Source organism: Diabrotica virgifera, chromosome 8 (genome assembly GCF_917563875.1).
Source record: "Diabrotica virgifera virgifera chromosome 8, PGI_DIABVI_V3a".
Classification (NCBI taxonomy): Eukaryota; Metazoa; Arthropoda; class Insecta; order Coleoptera; family Chrysomelidae; genus Diabrotica; species Diabrotica virgifera.
Window position 1 is genome coordinate 46194362 of NC_065450.1, and position 22770 is coordinate 46217131.

Sequence of the window (22770 nt, forward strand, 5' to 3'; positions counted from 1 at the left end):
GCGGTTCTTTAAAATTTAGGGCAAAAACCGTGAAAGAATGGACTATTACGCTAAAGCATAGTTTTAGAAATATTGACGAAAAACGTAAAAAAACTACTAATTTACCGACTTCTGCCCCATCTCCCCCCCCCCCCAAACCGGACGCTCAAAATGTTGTAACTCTTTACTGAACCATATGTGGACCATATAGAACAATTTGGTGTTGGAGGAAAACTTTTATTTTTGATGTCTGGGTTAGGCCTTTTTTTGGACTAATTATACTATACTACCTCTACTACCTCTGTAACTTTGGAACCGTTCATTTTAGAAGGATTATGCGTTAGCCCTTTTTTATTTTAAATTTAATTTAGAACATTTTTGTACAGAAGGTTGTTCATGCTAAACCGCATAGTTTTAGAAATATTGACGAAAAACGCAAAAAACTACGAATTTACCGATTTCTCTCCCTCTCCCCCCCCCCCCAAATCCGACGCTCAAAATGGTGTGACTTTTTTTTGAACATTATGTGGACCATATAAAACAATTTGGTGTTGGAGGAGAATTTTCACTTTGGATGTCTGGGTTATGCCATCTTTTGGATCAATCATATCATACTACTAACTGGGTTTCTTCTCCTTGTTCCACCAACGCTTTCAAATTTCTACTTCTTCTGAGCATCTTTTGGCAGTGATGAAGTTTTCAAAGAAATTTTCCAACCATAGCTTCATATGGACTGCAATTGATGCCATACTGGTAAGCTCGGTTCTTGGTGAATTGTACAAATCAAAGACCCTCTGACTACTTGTTTGTTTGATTGGTTTCCAACCAGAAATTCAGCATATTTTTGATTTATGACAAGTTTCACACAGATCCATATACATAGATCATGATTTCTACAGTTATGTTCTTGTCTATTCTTTCAAAATTCTTGTTTTACCTCCATGCCCAATAGATAACGTAATGTGCAGTTCTGTATGTAGGTATGTAGGTTAACACAAAACATGTTATGTCGGTAAAGAAAACACTTCAAAGATAGGTTGGTAACATTATTGTTAAACACGAAGCATTTGCGAAATCAGGATAGAAACACTTTTGATGTCTCAATCAACACTATAGACTTAAGACTGATTACGCAGGAGGTAAACAAAGCTATTGCGCTTGCGTGGCGGTCGTTATAATTTGAATTTTTTACTTTTACCAAGATCCTCTGGGAAATGTATACAATTATCGGTAAAAGTAGGAAATAAAGGTGTTTAAAAGCATATTCCCTGACATCTACTGTCGACTCTGGTAATTGTATACAATTACCGGTAATTGTGTACAATTACCAGATTATCTACTTTTACCGTAACATATCCACCAAAAAGTTTAACATGTTAATATCCGCAAAAAAGACAAAATACATGGTTATAACAGGAAATCTACTAGACAGGGGTGGCTAAACTGCGGCTCGCGAGCCACATGCGGCTCTTTGAAAGATTACTTGTGGCTCTCGATTGTACCCGAGTTATTTTTCTCTTTTGTATTAGATATGATTTAAAAAAAATTATTATCGTTCTATATGTGTTTCAAAATGTCTTTTAAATTACTGACAACAAACATGAAAGACTTTGTAAAAATGCCATTTCCATCCAAGATAAGAATGATATGACACATCGAAAACTGCGCTAACTAACATTACATATTTAAGAGTGGCGCAATGTAAAAGTCAGTAATCAACCGAATCCAGACCGATTTTTGTATAACTCTTGCTACGGATATAATTTGTAATTTGGATTAGGTACACATTTTACATTTTAGTCATTTTACTCGACTTAAAAAATTTTTATTACAATATTAAACTAGAAAAACTTAACGAGTAGGTATATAAAAAATCCGGAATGAATATTAACCGAACTCCAAAATAGATTTGAAAACTTAAAATATGTTAAATCGTCCCTTCATTTTTTTCTGAATTCATTTGAAATGAACATAGTTCATAAGGTGGATTTTTTATTATTACCAATATATGACCCAAACAACATCTGGAGAATTAAAATTAATAGAGACGCAAGAAGATCAAGCTCGAAAATAAAACTATAAGTCGACGCCGAATACCGAATTTTAGAAATTTGTACCAGAATCCAAGTAGGTAGCCTAAAAAAGTATGCTTGTCGAATTATTTCCATATTAGGAACAACGTACTTGTATGGACCATTTAATTCCATTTTATAATTCGTGATATCCTAACACCTATCAGTATTAACTAACCAGCATCTAAAAGAATTACTGAGAACTACTGTGACATATTAATCACCAAATTCTAAAGTATTATCAAAAGAAGGAAAACAAAAAGGTAATTAAGTTTTAATATTTCGTAATTTTATTTCGGTTTTCAGTAAGTAAAAGTTCTGTTAAAAAGATTGTAAATAACTGCTTTACATACTTTTTGAATAGGTACGTATTTGATTGCGGCTCGCGAAAAACTTCAACTTGTGAAAAGTGGCTCGGACTATTAAGGCGCTTGGCCACCCCTTTAATAGAACAAGCGATGGAGTTGAAATATCTAGTTATCACACTATCTAGCTACGGAAAGCTCGAAACAGAAGTGGAAGATCAAATGAATAGAGCAAATAGAACGGCAGGACGCCTGAATGAAAAAATATGGAGAAATAAAAATATAGGAAAAGAAGTGAGAGGCAGAATGTACAAAACAGTCGTCAGACCAAAAATGACATACGCGGCAGAAACACGACTTGACACAGAAAGGACAGAAATAATGCTAGTAACAGCAGAAATTAAAACTCTTAGAAAAATCGATGATAAGACACTGTTGGATAGAGCTGGAAGTACAAATATACGAAGGAGATGCAAAGTGAGACATCACACATCAAGAACTGGGTAAGAAAGAGAAGAGTATGTAACGGGTAGTTTTTTCAGGACGACAGATTCAGTAAAACACGGGTTAAAAACAAACTAAATATATTTATATACAGTTCAAAATAAATAAAATAAAATAAAATAATCTTCTTCAAAAGAAAAATAACATTACACTTATTACTGTCATGAAAATATAATAGTAATATTAAAACGATACAATACAGAACATAATATATACAATAGCAATCTCGCTATACGGAATCCCGTCTCAACCCGCCGCATCTCTGACATTGAGCTTTTCCTAATTCAACACGTCAGGAATAACTGATTTTATGATTCTCCTCCTCGTCTTAAATACACTCTCCGTGCCACTTCTCCTTCAGTTTCGCCTAGTGGGGTATGTAGAGGGGATGCGCCAACATGGATACTCCTTCGATCATCTACGGTCGACCGGCCGATCGCCAGCTGTGGCTTTCATATCATTAAAATTATAAAGAACGATCATATAAGTCGAATTACAACAAATTGAGTAGTAAAGACGGTTAGAGACGGTTACCTAATAGGAAGATGATCAGGCAGAAGACCACAAAAACGATGGAACAACAATTTACTGGAGACATATTGAAAAACACACCAAACACAAATCTGTACTCAAAACGAAGAAGAAGAAAATTAACATTTTAGTGCGAGGAGAGTCTATTAAGATTTACGTGAAATTTTAAAAAGAGTATAGATATGCATAATATGTATAATTATTTAATAAAGGAAGTCTACAAAAAAAAATAAAAATATATGTCCATTTTGCCTTACTTCGATTATATGGTCAGATCCTGTACTACTATTCGTCGCACTAATAGACCTTACGAGTTTTTTCTTTTCAGCTTGAAACTGTGCCGAAGATTTGACTTGGGTTGTTACCAATCTGTAGTACTCCCGTTTATTTTCCATTAATTCTTCGTGGGTTCCTTCCTCTACTACAACTCCTTGGGACAGCACAATAATTTTATTTGCACTACGAATTGTTGAGAGTCTGTGAGCCACAATTATAGTTGTACATTCAATACTTGCCTAAAAAAAGTTGTACATTAGAGTTAATGCCGCACGTTGGGCACCAATAGTTCACGGCTTTCCACCTTAACAATCACAAGGTAAATTACAGATTAAATAGAGAATACGAAAGCACTATTCCGACTCCAAACTTGTAACGGGTACGAAAGTCACTAACGTTTTCGAAACCGTAATATTATTTTTGTTCCACCCTATATGCAAAATCCGTTTTAGGAGTTGTGCCGTGTATTGCGTGGAATTAGATCGTCTGTGGTTCTTTTTCGTTTCTCATAATATTGGATCGATCATCGGATCTTGTGTTGTTTATCTAACTTTTCTCAGGGATTTGGCGTAGATAAGTACCTCGAGTTGTTTACTGTACTGAGAATAGCGGTTTTAATTTAAAGAGGTTTAATGGTTTTTCTAGACAAGAGTCTGAATTTTTGTTGATAAGTGGTACTCATTAAGCTCAGATTACTGCCGCTACCGAGTTTGAGACTGTGGGAAATGTTTATCTTACGATAAGAGCTCTGAGAATGTTCAGAGCTCTTATCAATGTTATTTGGGCCGAATCAGCCTTTTCATGGGAAAAGTAAAGGTCGCCTCATATTATAATGCACGTCGCGTTTTCGTCACGTAGCGTTTCGTTTGCGAAAAATATAATTTAATGGTTTTTAAATTGAACCATTCATATTGTGCGTATAAGACACGTAACGTAGCGTATAAGACACGTTACGTCTGCGTTCGGTTCATTCGAAAACAATATTTTTCGGATGTTGACAGATACGGGTCGTTTTCCCCTTGTTGTTTATGTAGGTATTTCTTTGAATTTGATACCGAGTATTTAGACCGGTCAGTATCGTCGCCCTCGCTAGCGAAATTATTCCGATTTGATTTTTTGCACAAATTTACTCAAAGAGAGGTTCTTATAACATATCCACAGGGTGCCAGGCGGTGCCGTGGTCGAAAAATTGTTTAAACAATCTTTTTTTAAACAAATTCACAAAAATATTTTTTCATTCGAGCAATATTTTTTTTTAGATAATTTGGGTAATTCTGAGCAAAAAAGGTTTCTTGTCATTTTTCTCTAAAATTGCGAAAAATCAAGGCTTAATAACTCGATTAAAAATTACTATTATGAATTTCAATAAGTGACCAAATCAAGTTTCAAACAACTTCTTCAAGGTCCTGAAGAGATTTTTGTCATTATTTTATTACAAAGCTGTTATTTTTAACTATTAACAATTACCGCTATAGTCCAACTGTATCGTCGCCCCCGTTAGCGAAATTAGATTTTTTTGCACAAACTTACTCAAAAAGAGGTCCTTATAACACATCAACAGGGTTCCAGGCGGTGCCGTGGTCTAAAAATTGTTTAAACAATTTTTGTTAAACAAATTCACAAAAATAATTTTTTATTAATAATTTAATTAAACCCAAATTAATAATAATTTGAGTTATTCTGGGCAAAAAAGGTCTCTTTTTGTGATTTTTCTCTAAAATTGATTGTTGTCGAGTTATATGGCCATTTCCGCATTTTTGCAAGATATGTTTTTTGCTGAGAATAACCCAAATTATCTAAAAAAAAAAATCGTTCGTAATGAAAAAATTATTTTTGTGAATTTGTTTAATAAGAATTGTTAAAACAATTTTTTTACAACGGCACCGCCCGGCACCCTGTGGATGTGTTTGTTATAAGGACTCTTTTTGAGTAAGTGTGTGCAAAAACATTTAATCGAAATAGTTTCGCTAACGGGGGCGACGATACAGTTGGACTATAGCGCTAATCGTTAATAACTAAAAATAACAGCTTTGTAGTAGAATAATGACAAAAATCTCTTTGGGACCTTGAAGAAGGGGTTTGAAACTTGATTTGGTCACTTATTGAAATTCATAATAATACTTTTAATCGAGTTATTAAGAGGAAACAGTAGCGATCAACAGGTAGCGAAAACGCGTTCCAAGATTGCGGCCGTAATTTTAAATATTTTTTCGAGATATTTGGCACACATATTCGTAATATAATAAAGAATGGCGGTACAGAGCCCAATTTGAAAAATATATAAATATGTGGAAATTACTCTGTAATTAAATACAATATTAAAAAAACGAGCCTGTACCGCCATTAAGAAGAACAAAATAATACACTTTCTTCAAATAAACTTTTTTATCCGATGTCTAGATTTTGTGTCATTTTGGAACTACTAAAATTTTTTATTTCATTAGTAGTTCCAAAATTACGCAAAACCTAGGCATCGGATAAAAAAGTTTATTTGAAGAAAGTGTATTTTTTTGCTCTTCTTAATGGCGGTACAGGCTCGTTTTTTTAATATTGTATTTAATTATAGAGTAATTTCCACATATTAATATATTTTTCAAATTGGGCTCTGTACCGCCATTCTTTATTATATTACGAATACGTGTGCCAAATATCTCGAAAAAAATATTCAAAATTACAGCCGCAATCTTGGAACGTGTTTTGGCTACCTGTTGATCGCTACTGTATCACCTTAAGCCTTGAAAATGGCCTTTTCGCATTTTTCAAATTTTTAATCGCATGTAACTCGACAACAATCAATTTTAGAGAAAAATGACAAGAGACCTTTTTTGCCCAGAATGACCCAGTTTATCTAAAAAAATATTGCTCGAAATGAAAAAAATATTTTTGAGAATTTGTTTAAAAAAAAAATGTTTAAACAATTTTTCGACCACGGTACCGCCCGGCACCCTGTGGATATGTTATAAGGACTTCTTTTTGAGTAAGTTTGTTTAAAAATATCGAATCGGAATAATTTCGCTAGCCGGGGCGACGATACTGCCCGGTCTAATTTAAAAAGTATTTTTCGAGGCAATTTGTCATGTAAACATGTGTTGTGACAATAAACACATCTGCACCACACCAAACTGAAACCAACGTAAACGTTCTATGTATGATAATGTGAATGGGCAGTCCGATTGACGGTCTGCAAACGCTACGTGCCGAAAACGCGACGTGCATTATAATATGACGCGACCTTAAGTGGTACGAAATATTGAGATCTGTTTATTCTCTTCAGAATTGGACGAATTGTTTTTGTGTGCGTCAGAGGGTTTAACCCAGAGCGTAATTTGCAATTTCTTATTTGTCAAGATTCTAATTAGGGAAGTGTTTTAAGTCTGTAATTGGTCGTTGAGATTATTGATGGGAAGATCGAATGATTTTTTGGAAGGGCGTTGAATTTTAGAAGATTGAGTTGGAGGAGATCGATATATTCATTCACGTTTGAGCTGTCAAGAAGTCAAGTTGAGTTAGCCTCGGAGGATCCGCTGCTTGCAGCAGCACCTAAAAGGTGGAGTTACCAGTTTAGTTTGTGTAAGGTGAAGTTATTGTGCAATTTCATTGCAGAAGTCTTTGTGTTGGAGTTCCATTATGGTCTAAGCAAGCCGCAGGCCACCGCGTTTCGCTATTGTAGGTGAACGCGACTATGTTATACCAATGCCGGTATAATATAATCTTTTCATATGCAGGCAGGAATAAGTAGTTAGAATTTTTTTGTGTTAGCAGTTTCTAACATCATAGTTGGAGTCTCTTTTATTTTTTTTGATCCCGTTTAATATACGAAAGGACTATTGAGTTCTTAAATATTTTTATTTAAGTAATGCCGATTTGTTTTAAACGCTGAATTTTTCTATGAACTATGGAAACAACCATTCATCGATGTACTGTTATTGTATCTGTTCATATTATGTAAAGTGACATTGAGTGAAGTGAACTGTGCCTTGGACTTAAAACCAACCAAGAAAATACAGGACTAGTATAGGTACAAGGTATTATTTTTTTATGTAAACTTTTCATTTTCTTTTTGCTAAACATGATCTCTTTATGTAAAATCGCGAGAGATCACAGATCTTTTTAATTTTGTTTCAATAAATAATGTTTGATTTGCAAAATACAATTTTATTATTTATCTTTTCCTTCTCTCTTGTTCCGTAAGCACAACAAAGAATTTTCTGAGTAGAGACATTGATAAGTAAAGTCACGCCATAAGTATTTTATATATTTTGTATTGACTATGTTTTTGTTTCATTTTTGATTTAGCTATCTTTTCTTTTACGTTTCTATTTTTGTATATTTTTGGTTCCCCTAAGGAAACCAGTGGCGCCCAATATTTTATTTCTTTTTATTTAATATTCTTATTTTGATTTTTCTATTTTTTTTATTTCTAAGCTAATAAGAGAGTATTAATAACATCCCGTTAAGATCCATCCCATATCTCTTCCGATTCTAAGCAACCGAGGACTTGTTCTTCAAATTGTGTAACACGTTACATCCCCTTATGACATATCAACATCTTGTCAAATTTTATTTTCCATTATTCCTACAGGGTGAACTTCGTCGTTACAAACTATCTAGGCGTAACAACATATCGCCGGTCCGGAATAAAAATGACGTAACTGCAAAAAGCCAAATTTCTCAGGAGAGCAAAAAATGATATTTAATATTTAAAATAGGGATTAAATGATTAGTAATCGTCCAGGAGCATCGGTATGGCGTTTATTCTTACAATGATGGCTTTTATTTTTATCGCTATTGGTTAAAATCTTAATTTAATCCCCCCATTTTCAACCCTATTTACACGTGCGTCATTCTTCATCTAAATTTTTAGATATTTAAAATAGTGACTAGAAAAAGAGTAACCGTCCGGAGCATAGATATGGCGTTTATTATTACAATGATGGCTTTTATTTTTATCCCTATTGGTTCGAATTTCATTATCTTAACTTCTATCTATTTATAAGCGAGGTCCCTACAGCCTCTGCCGCTTCTCACATTTCGACCGCCATCGTTTTCTGTCCATCCATTCGTCTTCTTTGATGGCTCTATCTTTCATGATGTGCCGTACATTTTTTCCCAGGCAACTGAAAGTCTTCCCCTTCTTCTTCTTTGGTGTGGTATGTCAATCAAAGCTTTCTTTGGCCATCTATCTTCATTCATTCGTTTCACGTGACCATACCACACTAGTTGCCTGGTTTCAATTCTATCTACACTGGAATATGCAGGATGTGTCCTCCTTCTAATATCTTCATTCCCGATGCGATCTTTTTTAGATATACTAGATAATCCATTTATACTACTTCTATTCTTTTTCTATCTTTTTTTGTCGTCTGCCAAACTTCTGCCCCATAAGTCATAATAGGCTCTACCAAGGTACGATAGATTATCAATTTCGTTTTTTGTCTTATATCTTTAGACCACAGTAGAGAGCTTAGAATGTTTACCGCTTTTTTGCCCTGCTGCGTTCTTTTTTCGATGTCCCTTTTGGTAGTGCCTTCTTTAGATATTATAGATCCGAGATATTTATATTCATTACATCTTTTTGTGGTTCTAATTTCTAACTCTGGATCTTCTTCATCATCCCCTATTTTAAGATACTCTCATATTGAGGCCCAATTTTTCACATTCTTTCTTTAGTTTTCTAAACATGTAGCCCATGTCTTCCTCATCATTCGCTACGACTACCTGATCATCTGCAAAAAACAAAGTTGTTAGACATTTACCACTGCCTATATCTATTCCCATTCCGGATACTTGTTTCCTCCACTGCTTTAGCGATGATTGAATATCTATTTTAAATAAAGTCGGAGACAGCCAACATCCTTGTTTAAGCCCCTTTGATATAGGGAATGATTCAGATATAAAGTTTCCTTCTTTAACGACACTTCTTGCATTTTTGTATATATTTGCGATAGCACCCACATACTCTCTACTGAGACCTACCTTCGTCAATGTTTGAAACAGTTTTTTCAAAGGTACCGTATCGTATGCCTTGTCCAAATCTACAAACAATAGGTGGGTAGATAGACTCCTTGCCTTCCGTTTTTCTATTACCTGCTGCAGAACGAATCTTAACTTATCTTAACTTAAGCCTTTTTTTCAACCCTTTTTACACGTACGCCATTATTTATCTAAAAAATTTTAAATATTTAAAATACTGATTAAATAAAGAGTAACCGTCCGAAGCATCGCGGTATGGCGTTTATTCTTACAATGATGGCTGTTAGTTTCATCCCTATTGCTTTGAATTTCATTATCTTAATTTGATCCCCCAATTTTCAACCCTATCCACAGAGACGTCATTCTAGATCTTAAAATTTTTCTGCTCAAAAAAACTATTTTTAAATATTTTTTTAGTATGACGTTTATTCTTACAGCGCTGGCTTTTCTTTTCATCCCTGTTGGTTCGAATTTCATTATCTTAATTTAGTCCCCCCCCATTTTCAACCCTATTTACAGTTGCGTCATTCTTCATCTGAAACAAGGTCTAAGATGGTGCGTATTTCAATAACGACGCAACTACCCTGTAGTGGGTCAGCACATAGTTACAGTTCTGTCGCTTTTGTATCATCTGTATATAGTATTTTAGAAGTTAATTACGCAATAAACAGGAATTGACAAAATTTGCAGTTACGTCATTCTTATTCCGAACCGGCGATATCATATCCTAATATTCAAAACAATTAAAAAAAATTACGTCTCTATTTAAAAATATCCCTAGACTTTTCCGTGTGTGCATATTATGATTCAGTCAATTTGTACTCTACGAGCTCCCTAGTGGGAAAGTTTTGGGGTAGTTCTGATTTCTTTCATTATATATGAATTTTGGGCTGCTGAATCCGAATATGAGGTTTGCGGACACAATTTCTTGCCGGAACATTGAAAAAATCGCAAAAAAGCGAAAAATGTCTGCTTTTTTCCGCTTTTTTGCTCAAATCTCGAAAACTATTAACTTTTAGTAAATGGACTGTTAACAGAAATTAACGTACTTAAAATTATCTACAAACATCACTATTTACTTTTTTTTCAGACCAACGCAACGGTTCGGTCCAAAGTGAAAGTTAAAAATTGCTAATTTTTAACGGTCTCGGCAAAACCCACTTTTTACATTCCAAAACTTTAGTTTTTATTAGAATGCTGTCATTTGATAAAGGACAACGCACACATCTTATGGAAAATATAATGTCACTCAAATTCAATAAAATTTATACGAATAGATTCGTTTAAATTAACGGTCAATTCTTATCATTGCGCAAACTCTTAATTATGATTAATTAGGGCGCAAATTGCAATTAATGTTTATCAAAATCACATTTTTGGAGTCTATAAACGTGTCAGTTATAATCACTATTGCTCTGGGTGCTATTCAAAACAGCTTAAACCCCGCTGGGCCTAAGCGGATTAGTGAAACTATTATAATAAGATGCTTAATAGCCCGAGAAGATTTATGAAGTACCCATAATTTGGGTATTTTAAAATATTTTTTCTCTCTCTAACTTATGTACCTACCCATTTGATTTCAGATTGATTTATATCAATTTCTGCTCTTATTATTGAAAATTAAGAGTTGGCGCAATGATAAGAATTGACCGTTAAATTGAAACGAATATATTCATATAAATTTTATTGAATTTGAGTGACATTATATTTTCCATAAGGTGTGTGCGTTGTCCTTTCTCCTAGTTTTCTGTACAAATAATAAATGTTAGTTCATAATATGAATATGGTATGTCTCTTCTCACAGCTTCCATGAATCCATTCCATCCTAAAATACCGAGAATATCTCTGCTTTTCCCTTAGAGCCACAGAAGATCAGGCACAGATGGAGTCACAGTAGTTTAAGTTAGTGTGAACATTCCCTTCGGATCTTGATTTCTGATAAACCTTGAGGTTTTGTCCTTTCAAAATGTATTAGTTGAACAGCTCTCTGACTTCGATAAACCTCAGGTGCGGGTTTAATTTTTAGCCGAGGAATGGATTGGTTAGGAGCTATTGCATGTTTTGGTGCAATACAAGAAATGCCACCTATGACGCAAAAAGTGTGGTATCCGTCGATTGTATGTACCTCCGTTAACCCTTTCTGTCCCAACGCTGCATATATATGTTTTTGAAAAAGTGGTTCTGTATTCCCAGCCGCCGTATATATACGTTCAAGGTGTTATGGTCTCAATTTACCAAAGCCGAAAATATGCGTTGCTTATAAAATTTTAGGCTCATTGGTGTCCCAATGCCGTAGAAATATGTCCGAAAATGTTAGATTATTGTTCCCAGAGACTCAAAATGTTGGCACCTAAGACAGGTCATGCGGACCCATTGCCGTATATATTTATTCACATATTTTAGATATATGCTATATTGTAGCACTGGTGGCAACGCTTATAGATAGCTGCTAGAAGGTGAAGCCTTTGTAGCCACAGAAAAGACAAAAAAAAGAAGCTAATCGAGATACATGTTACAAGATGCGGAGTCGGCCTTTGCGTAGTGTCATGTTTTGAGGAGTACCACACAAAGAAAACTTTTAATGTTAATTTACATTACATTATTTTTTTTAAGTTAATTACATGTGTTTTGGTCATTTATTTGTTTATTTATATGCGACGTATATATAAGGCAATGGGACTCTAAGCATGAAAAAACCTTTGGCATTGAGGTACCAACATGCAAATTAAGACCTGGCATAGAAAGGGTTCGTTTCGTACACCTGTTGTGTAAGGCACGGCTGGTCAATTTTCTGCGGATCGCCTGCGATTGCTGACACTTTAAGATAAGCAACGCGCTCGCTCAAAGTCTTGTAGCGGCAGTAAGGCCCAGATAGTTGGTCTTACCATTCCTTGAAGGGTTGGCCGTTTGTCAGCATTCGCAGGCGATCCGCAGAAAATTGACCTGCCGTGCTTTACACAGCAGGTGTACGATAATGCTGATTTTAAGGTACATAAAATCGACGAATACCACACTTTTCACGTCATATGTGGCATTTCTTGTGTTGCACCAAAACATGCAGTAGCTCCTAAGCAATCCATTCCTCGGATAAAAAAGGAACCCGCGCCTGAGGTTTATGGAAGTCAGGGGGCTGTTCAACTAATTCATTTTAAAAGGACAAAACCTCAAGCAGTGACACTCCCGCCTCTTAGGACGCAATGGACTCATGGAAGTTGTCACAAGAGACATACCATATCTATGAACTAACATTTATTATTTGTACAGAAAAATAGGAGAAATTTATCAAATGACAACATTCTAATAAAAAATAAAGTTTTGGAATGTAAAAAGTGGGTTTTGCTGAGACCGTTAAAAATTGGCAATTTTCAACTTGTACTTTACACCGAACGGTTCATCTGAAAAAAAGTAAATAGTGATATTTGTAGATAATTTTAAGTACTTTAATTTCTCTTAACAGACTATTTACTAAAAGTAAGGGTTTTCGAGATTTGAGCAAAAAAGCGGAAAAAAGCTGAAATTATTCGCTTTTTTCGCGAATTTTTCAATGTTCCGGCAAGAAATTTTGTCCGCAAACCTCATATTCGGGTTCAGCAGCCCAAAATCCATATGCAATGAAAGAAATCAGAACTACCCCAAAACTTTCCTAGTCAAAACACAATTTTATTGAACAGTACTAGAATTACTGCAACATTTTGGACAAGAAATTTTTTTTAAATAATTTAAAACTGTGCTATTAATAGTATTCACACAAGTATAGTAATTTTTTTTAAATTGAATAATAGTTACCGTATCCAGGGCTGCTTGCACTTTAGCTTCGCTAGTATTATCCAGCGCTGAAGTAGCTTCGTCTAAAAGCAGTAGAGTAGGATTTCTTACCAAAGCTCTAGCTATAGCTATCCTTTGTTTTTGTCCACCTGAGAGTTTAGCTCCTTTCTCGCCAACCAAGGTATTATATTCGTTAGGAAGCGACTTAATAAAGTTATGAGCGTTAGCTTTTTTCGCTGCTTGAATAATATCTTCTTCTGTTACTCCATCTTTGCCATACCTAATATTTTCTAAAATCGTTGTACCAAAGAGAATAGGTTCCTGACTTACAACTCCTATTTGGCTTCTCAACCAAGCTAAATCGTAATCCTTAATATTATTCCCGTCTATAATAACCTAAAAAAAATTAAATCAAATTCTAGGTTAAAAGGGAATGCCTATAGTTGGCTGACTTCTTAGGCCTGGATCCCTCGTACCAAAAAAAAGTTGATTAATAGCAAGCTGAAAATTTGTTAATAGCTTACCGGTGTCTAGTCGGACAAACTTTGATGTATGGGAACACTGGAACAGGGGAAGTTTTATTTGTGGAACAGGTTAAAAATTTGGAACGTCAGACTACGAAAACGTCCCATGTATTTTGCCGGACAGAACTTCCAATTAATTTGTTACCCTTTCATTAAACACTCATGCAAAAATCAGACTGGTATTTTATCACCAACTGGGCATTTTAATAAGTCCGACACGTAAAACATGTCACATGACAGGAATTATGTTGGTGACAAATAGCAGCCTGATTTTTGCATGACAGTTTAATGAAGGGGTAACAAATCAATTGGAAGTTCTCTCCGACAAAATAAATACGTTTCCGTAGTCTGACATTCCAAATTTTTAACCTGTTCCACAATTAAAACTTCCCCTGTTCCAGTGTTCTCATACATCAAAGTTTGTCCGACTAGACATCGTTAAGCTATTAACAAATTTTCAGCTTGCTATTAATCAACTTTTTTTTTGGTACGCGGGATCCAGGCATATCCAGTGTAAATGGTAAATGAATTTTATTAAAAATTTCCTTAACAATTATCCAAATTGGATTAATGAAAACATCACAGGACGAACGTTTTCGGTGGTATCAGAACATCATCAGTGCATAGACTAAATCAGCGGTTCTCAACCTTTTAGCACTGGCGCCCCCTTTGAACACTAAAGATAGCTCACGCCTCCCCTCCAGTCAATTATTGGTTGGTTCAAGTTGATCAGTGAAATTGTGAAACTGACGATGCTAACTCTACGTTAGCAAAAACTGGGATGCATAATAAAAATCCAGATATATTTAAATACGAAAGTTTATTTGATGTCTCATTAAACTTAACATTGTTTATTTATTTGAGAAAAAGAATAATCAAAAAATCAAATACGCATATAAAGTTGAAAGTCTTATATGAGTGTTTTTGCACTTTCAATGAGAGGGTTGGTATTGTCTGTTCTTGACAAGTTTTTCGATATTCGGTTAAAACTGTGTCAGAGCACACCTCAAGTCACTTTCAACGTCCAGCCTTGAACGGTATTTTGATTTTATATACGCCAGTGCAGAAAAACCAGATTCGCAAAGATATGTGGATGAAAACTGGACTAATAACTTCGCAGATATTAAAGCCATTTCTGGGTAAACAGGAAAGTAGGCTAACCAAAATTCTTTCAAGTCCATGTTTGCAAAATCTGCTTTTGCTTGTGAATCACATTTTAGGTCAATTGCCTGCTCTTGAAGGTTAACTGGAAGAATGTCAACTTCGGTATGAAAAGGATCTCTTGTCAACTTAAATTCCCAGTTTTCCGAGCTAACATCTGGAAGTACTTTCGAATTTGATTTTTCAGTTCTTCCAAATGCCGTGATATGACGCCTTTCAAATCTGAAACTAGATGTAGTGGAAGGGTTTGAATATCATCTAGGAGGTTGTTCAGTTTAGGAAAAGAGGAAAAGTTTGGCTTGGAACTGTGAAGGCGGCGTTGCCAAAGCGATATTTTTTCTATAAACCCCTTAATTGCATCATAAGTGTTTAAGAGGTTTTTACGGCCTTGAAGCTTCAGATTCAGGACATTAAGTGTCTCAAAAGTCAGACAAATAAGCCAAGTAAAAGATATTTTTATCATCTGTAAATCTTCTGTGAAGATCTTCTTGTTTTGAAGTCATTAACAAAATTTCAACTTCTGACTTTAAATTGAATAATATTGCAAGCATATTTCCTTTGGATAACCACCGGACTTCTGTGTGAAACAGGAGGGTTTCCTGATCACTATTCAGTTCTTGACATAGTGCCTGAAAGAGTCTAGTGTTTAATGCGCTGAATTTGGTGTGGTTAACTATTTTAATTGCTAAGTTTAATGTGGCGTTGAGAGGTTCAGGTAAAGTCTGACTAGCTAAAGCTTATCTGTGAATAATGCAGTGAGAACCAATTATCCTAGGGTTCTTCTTTTTTGCCAATTCCATAAATCCAGATGGACATCCTGTCATGGCTTGGGCCCCATCAGTACATATACCAATTACTTTCTCCCATGGAAGTTCATTGATTACTAAAAAATCTTCAAGAGCAGAAAATATGTCAATGGCTTTAGTTGTTGTTTCAAGAGATGTTGAAAACAGTAGTTCCTCCAGGAACCGTTTTCTGTCAATAAATCGACAGTAAAACAATAACTGTGCATGCTTTGAAATATCAGTTGTTTCCTCACACTGCAAAGAAAAAAACGGCGAACCTTTTAATTTTTGCAATAGTTGATTTTTCAAATCTAGAGCCATGTCATCAATTCTATGTTTTACTGTGTCGTTTGAGAGAGAAATTTTTTCTACTTTCTTACAACTGTCGTCACTAAGTACGGTACTACAAGGAGTAAGTAAACAAGGTTTAATTAGTGACTCACCAATATTATGTGGTTTCTTGTCTTTAACTATCAAAAGTGCTATTTTGTATGATGCTTCCACAGCTTTCTCATTTTCAACACAAAAATTTTCACAAGTAGAGTCAAGTTTCATACGTTTTATTCTGGGCCTTTATCTTTTAAAGAAGAATGGTTTGTAATTAGATGCCGTTCCAAACGTCCGGGGCGCATTGCATAATTACTAAAAACAGCATGGCAGTTGACACACTGAAGTACATGACTGCCGTTTTTCTCCATAAAGGTGAAAACATACTTGATATAAGGGTCTGAATACAATCTTTTCTTTGGAAGTGACTTAGCCGTTACACAAGCTGTTACACAACACTATTAAACAATCACTCTTTTATTAAATAACGATTACACTGATTGCTACAAACAGCACACAGACGCTGTCGACTGAGACTAACGCGTGAGACGGAGTCACTGAACTGGAACCAGGAGTGCGTGCAATACAGCGTTGGTAAATATACTTTGCGCTCCTACGATGTTGCCATACACAAGACTGTCGTGTTTAACACAGGTTGTGTGTTTGAGTAAAACGATTTTAATCACGTTTAAATAAAGAAATATTTTTAAACAAAATAAAAATACGAAATACAAAATATTTTGTTTTTTAACAAAATATATATTTTTTCATTTTAATTTTTTTTTCTTTGTACCCTCACGCCTCCCCTGAAATTCTCTCACGCCTCCCAGGGGGGCGCGCCCCCAGGTTGAGAACCACTGGTCTAAATCATCGTAGTTGATACTTCTTCTTCTTCAGGTGCCATCTCCGCTACGGAGGTTGGCAATCATCATAGCTATTTTAATTTTTGAGGCAGTAGCTCTTAATAGTTGTTTTGAGCTGCATCCAAACCATTCTCTCAGGTTCTTCAGCCATGAAATTCGTCTTCTGCCGATGCTTCTTCTGCCATCTATCTTTCCCTGCATTATGAGTCGCAGGATGCCATACTTCTCGCCCCGCATCACATGTCCGAGGTATTGTAGTTTTCTTTCTTTAATTGTAAGTTCAACTTCCTTCTCTTTACCTATTCTTCTCAGTACTTCATTGTTCGTAACTCTATCTACCCAGGAAACCCTCATAATTCTTCTATACGTCCACATTTCAAAGGCGTTAAGTCGTCTTATTGTCTCTACATTTAACGTCCATGATTCCAGTCCATAGTATAGTACACTATATACGTAACATTTTGTTAGGTGTACTTTAAGAGCTAATGTTAAATCTTTGCTACATAGTTGATACTAGCCACAGACAATTAGTCGATATCAATTGAATACAATCAAAAAGGAAATGTATTCATCCTTGCCCAAACTGCACGTGCTGCTTTAGGTGAGTTTAGGTGAATCCTAAGAAATACTTGAGATTCATTCAAGTGTTTCTTAGGATTATATATCTTTATGCTGTAAGAAAATTAAAAAAAATTGTATGATTTGGTACCTTACAGTGGTTTACTTATTTCTAAGTGTACACTGACGATGGTTTTATACGACCGAAAACGTTCGTTCTTTGATGTTTTTACTAATCCAATTTGGATAAGTTTTAAATAAATTTGTTAATAAAATTCATATACCATTTACACTGAAAGTGTCTTAAATCTTAAGTAGTAAGTTTTCAAATACATACTAGGTAATAAAAATAAAATAAAATAATTACGGTACCTCTCCAGACTCTGCGTCATATAATCGTTGGATTAGCTGCATAACAGTAGATTTTCCGCAGCCAGAACTACCTACGAGTGCCACAGTGTCGCCAGATTTAATGTTTAAACTTAATCCTTTTAATACCTATAACGTAAAATACAAATACAAAAATATTTATTCACATGTTATACAGGGTACGTAACAATTTGTAATGAACTTTCTTCCTCTTCGTCGGGTGCCCTATCCACTATGAACGTTGGCTATTATTGCTCGTAAAATCTAGGAATAACTTTCGAAATCATAGCCGTAGATGCAGAGAGCAGACAAAGTGGGAACACAAAGATTTGATGCCCAACTTCGTGGTAAGAGTACAATCTTCCTCAACAGTTTAATTTTTTAAAATTTATTATAAAAATATAACATTTGAATTCGGTATCATGGGAGCTCCCAAGGAAAAGTTAATATAACTAATAAAGCCTTCTATAAATTACGATATGAACAACTAATGAGTGTCCTGAAATAAAAAGAGATATACTAGATTGGCCTCAGGATCATATAAAATTTATACTATAAGCAGCGAGCAAAAGTACGTGTTAACGAACAGATGTCAGAGGAAATTGAAATCAGACATATTATAAATAAAGTAATAATAACCAATAAATTTTATCAAGGAGGTGAAAAAAATTTGTATAACCCAGTGTGTAAAAGTATTTTATTTCCTTAACTAAGCGCTTTCGACAAAATTGTCATGATCGGAGCTAATGCTACAATAAAAAAGAATATTCTAAGAAAAATAAGTGCAAAACTCTTTTTTACTTACGTCAAAAAGTACCACTTATTGAGGCATATGCGTGAGCATCTTGATAATATTAAACTGCATTACAATTAGTACAATCTTTCACGGTTTTTGCTCTAAATTTTAAAGAACCGCTTGGATTGACACAAAATTTGGCATACGTATAGCTTACATGACAAAGAAAAAAAGTGATATTGTGCCGATGTGTGCTTTTGCTCTGGGGGTGACTTTCACTCCCTCTTGGGGGTGAAAAAATATATGTCCAAAATAAGTCCGGAAATGGGTAAACTGACTAATTTTAAGTAACTTTTGTTCTATAGAGCTTTTTCGCCAAGTCAACACTTTTCGAGTTATTTGCGAGTGAATATGTTCATTTTTCAACAAAATAACCACATTTTAGACGGTTTTTCGGAAATAACTCAAAAAGTAAGTATTTTGTAAAAAAAATGTTCTGAGGAAAAATATAGCCTATAAAAAAGTAAAAAAATAATGTACGCGTTAGGTCTCTGGATCTCGTAGAACCAGAGTTATAGCCAATGAAAAATAGATTCATATTCACCAAATTTCAAATAGAATATTTCGACGTGAAATATCCAAAAATTAAGCACTTTTAGGGGAAAATCCATTTTAACTTTTTTAAAATGTTTAAAAAAGCTTTATTTTTGTAAGAAGCTTCTAACATTAAATTTAAGCAAGTTACGCTCAAAAAAAGTTGGTCCCTTTTGTTGTGGCAAAAAAAATCGAGAGGACCACCCCCTAATTAGCAACTTAAATGAAATTAATCGTTACCGCTCCACAAATTATTTTACTTATGTTGTGTTTATATGATCTGTAAGTTTCATCGATTCAAAGTGCTTATTTTTGAAAAAATTTGGTTTTAAAGTAAAATTTTTAAAAATTTTAATTTTGAAAAATATGCCTTTTTCAAAATAACTTAAAAATTGTTAGAGATACCAAAAATCTCTAAAAACAAAAAAAGTCAGCATTGGTTTTCTAAATATCATGTATTTTTTTGTTTTTCTATTAGAAAAAAATTGATTAAGATTTGGTGTTTCTAAATTTGCATACATTCGTGATCAGTGACTCGTTCAACCCCTTTTAACTACAGCCCTTTCAATAATAAGGACTTTGAACCGATGAAACTTACAGATCATATAAACAATACATACACGAGTCAAGAAACTTGTGAAGGCGTAACGATTAAGTTCATTAAGTTTATTTTGAGTTAAACTTTTTTACTTTTGATGCTAGAAATTTTTTTTATAAAACAAAAATGAAGCTTTTTTTAAACACTTTAAATAAGTTGTAATGAGTTTTCCCCGAAATGTGCTTCATTTTTGGTTATTTCACGTTAAAGTATTCCATTTGGAATTTGACGAATATAAACCTATTTTTCATTAGCTATAACTCTGCTTCTTCTAGGTATAGAGACGTGTTATATACAGTAGAACCCAGATTATTCGGGTGCGGATTATCCGTGCTGCGGATTATCCTTGCTATGATTTTCTATTACTCAAGTTGCGTTTTTGAGGTTTTATCAAAATAGCGTCATCGTAAATCACTTGACGGAAACTCTATATGACGAAAGAGAGACTCAGAATGAAAGATTTATTTTTTTCTGTTATTTTTTATGGTGGGTACATATGTACGTGTATACGTACATATGTATTATACATAAGAAATACATGTTCGGATTATCCGTGCTTTTCAATTATCAGTGCCACCCTTCGGTACCGACGAGCACGGATAATCGGGTTCTACTGTACACCATTTTTTAATTTTTTTACAGGCTATATTTTTGCTAAGAATGTTTTTTTGAGAAAATACTTACTATTTGAGTTATTTGCGGAAAACCGTCTGAAAGCGTGGTTATTTTGTTGAAAAAATGAACATATTCACTGCCAAATAACTCGAAAAGTATTGACTTGGTGAAAAAACTCTATAGAACAAAAGTTACTTAAAATTAGCCAGTTTATCCATTTCCTGACTTACTTTGGACGAATATTTTTTCACCCCCAAGAGGGGGTGAAAACCACCCCCAGGGCAAAAGCACATATCGGCACAATATCACTTTTTTTCTTTGACTTGTTAGCTATTTGTATACCAAATTTCATGTCAATCCAAGCGGTTCTTTAAAATCTAGAGGTTTTGCAATATTACACCGTTAAAGAACGGACTAAATGTATAATCATGTATGCTATTTAATTATTTTGTCCTCCGTACAACCACCAAACAGAAAAAACAGAAAAAGCCGGCCACACAAACATTTTTTTTTTTTTTTGAAAAATGGCTTTGGGAGCCAATTAGCCAGACTTGTTTGTGATTGATTGCAGATTCATAGTCATAAATTTCTTATAAACATAAGTACATTCTACAATATTATTTTTATAGATACATTGGTACATTGTGTAGCTTTTTTTATTTTGTTTTTTTTTTAAATTATTTTACTGTTTTTTAAATATAAAATATATTTTAATTTGTGCGAAACACTTCTTTTTTATGTTTGTTTCTATTTTTTTTTTCTTTTTTTATTTATGTTTGTTTCTATTTTTTTTATGTTTGTTTCTATTTTTTTTTCTTTTTTTTTTATTTATTATTTTTTTTGTTATTATTTTATTATGTGTTTTTTTTTATATATATATATTTTTTTTTTAATTTTTTCAAACCACATTACCAAATTATGCCTATTATATTAAGTTTACAACTTGTATTTACATAATTTAACATGTTTATAAATGAGATGAAGAATTTCCATATCATTTGTAAATATTAAAGTATTAAGGTTTATTGGGAAAAAACATTTTAAATCTTTTAATTCTTTATAAAGGTCGTTTATGTTATTTATGTTTAAATGACATTCTAATATGACATGTGTTAGATCTCCGATTTTGCCACAAGTACAATTGGGAGTATCTGACAAGCCGATTCTATGCATGTAATATGGCGTAAGAGCATGATTGGCTCTCAGCCGATTAATGGTCTTAATGTCTGTTATATTCTGTATAAAACCATCTTTTTGAGAATATCCTAGGGTTACAATGAGCAAAATTTGAGCCAGTATTACATTCTCTGTAATGCAATTGCCAATTATTTTTAAGTTTTTGTCTGCTAAAAGTATCAATATCTGAAGCTGGAATTAAATTTTTGTTTATTTTTTCTCCGATTACATAAGCTGATTTAGCAAAATTGTCAACTATTTCATTGCCTTTTATTCCCGAATGACCCTTAATCCAAGCAATTGTTACATTTACTCCTAATTGTGTAATTTCAAACAGAGTTTTAAGTATATTCAATTCAATGTGGTTTATGTGTTTGACTGTTTGAATGTTACTTAATCTGTCCACCACGCTTTTACTGTCAGTAAATATAACATAATTGCTAGTTGGATTCAGTAGTACATACTGAACAGCAAACATTACTGCTATCATTTCTGCTGTGTATATTGAGCATTCAATAGGTAGGCTATATTGATGATGGTAATTTGTATTTTCGTGGAATACTGCACAGCCCGTTCCATTTGCGTCTTTTGACCCATCGGTAAATATGTACTGAAAATTTGACCATTTTTCTCTAATAAGTATATCAAACATATTTGGCGGTAAATGTGAGCTTAAATAACATGTTTTAACCTTGTTAGAAAATAATGTTTTTGTCATTGCACTGTAGTAAGGCGGAATTTGGCTTTTATAGATAACTTCACTGTACTTTACCGTACTTAGATAACTTTCTACCAAAGGTATAGATTTTTTAGTTCTCCAGTACCTATGAGTGAGGTCTAAAACTGATAGCTCATGTAGATCTTGAAGGTATTTACATTTTTTGGACAGAATTCGAGTTGTAAATTTATCACTGAGAAATTGGCGGCGTAAATGCAATGGAGGTTCCACTGCTTCATTTTCCATTATTTGGACTGGAGTGGATTTTAAATAACCTAGGCATAATTTTAAGCATTTATTTTTTTGAATTTCAAGTTTAACACAAACATTAAAAACACATT

At 33.9% G+C, this 22770-nt stretch overlaps 2 protein-coding genes across 2 annotated transcripts in view; both read right to left on the minus strand.

Moving 5' to 3' along the window:
• The window catches only part of LOC126889941 (ATP-dependent translocase ABCB1-like), a 341038-nt gene that overhangs the window by 266650 nt on the left and 51618 nt on the right, over positions 1 to 22770 (minus strand). The gene's annotated exons all lie outside the window — the stretch shown is intronic.
• LOC126890148 (ATP-dependent translocase ABCB1-like) overlaps positions 1 to 22770 on the minus strand; it is a 124605-nt gene that overhangs the window by 79293 nt on the left and 22542 nt on the right. The window contains exons 7-9 of the mRNA XM_050658998.1: positions 17996 to 18121; positions 13427 to 13801; positions 3649 to 3906 (exon numbers count right to left, since the gene is read on the minus strand). Coding sequence (XP_050514955.1) covers positions 3649 to 3906; positions 13427 to 13801; positions 17996 to 18121 — 759 coding nt within the window. The remainder of the gene's footprint in view (positions 1 to 3648; positions 3907 to 13426; positions 13802 to 17995; positions 18122 to 22770) is intronic.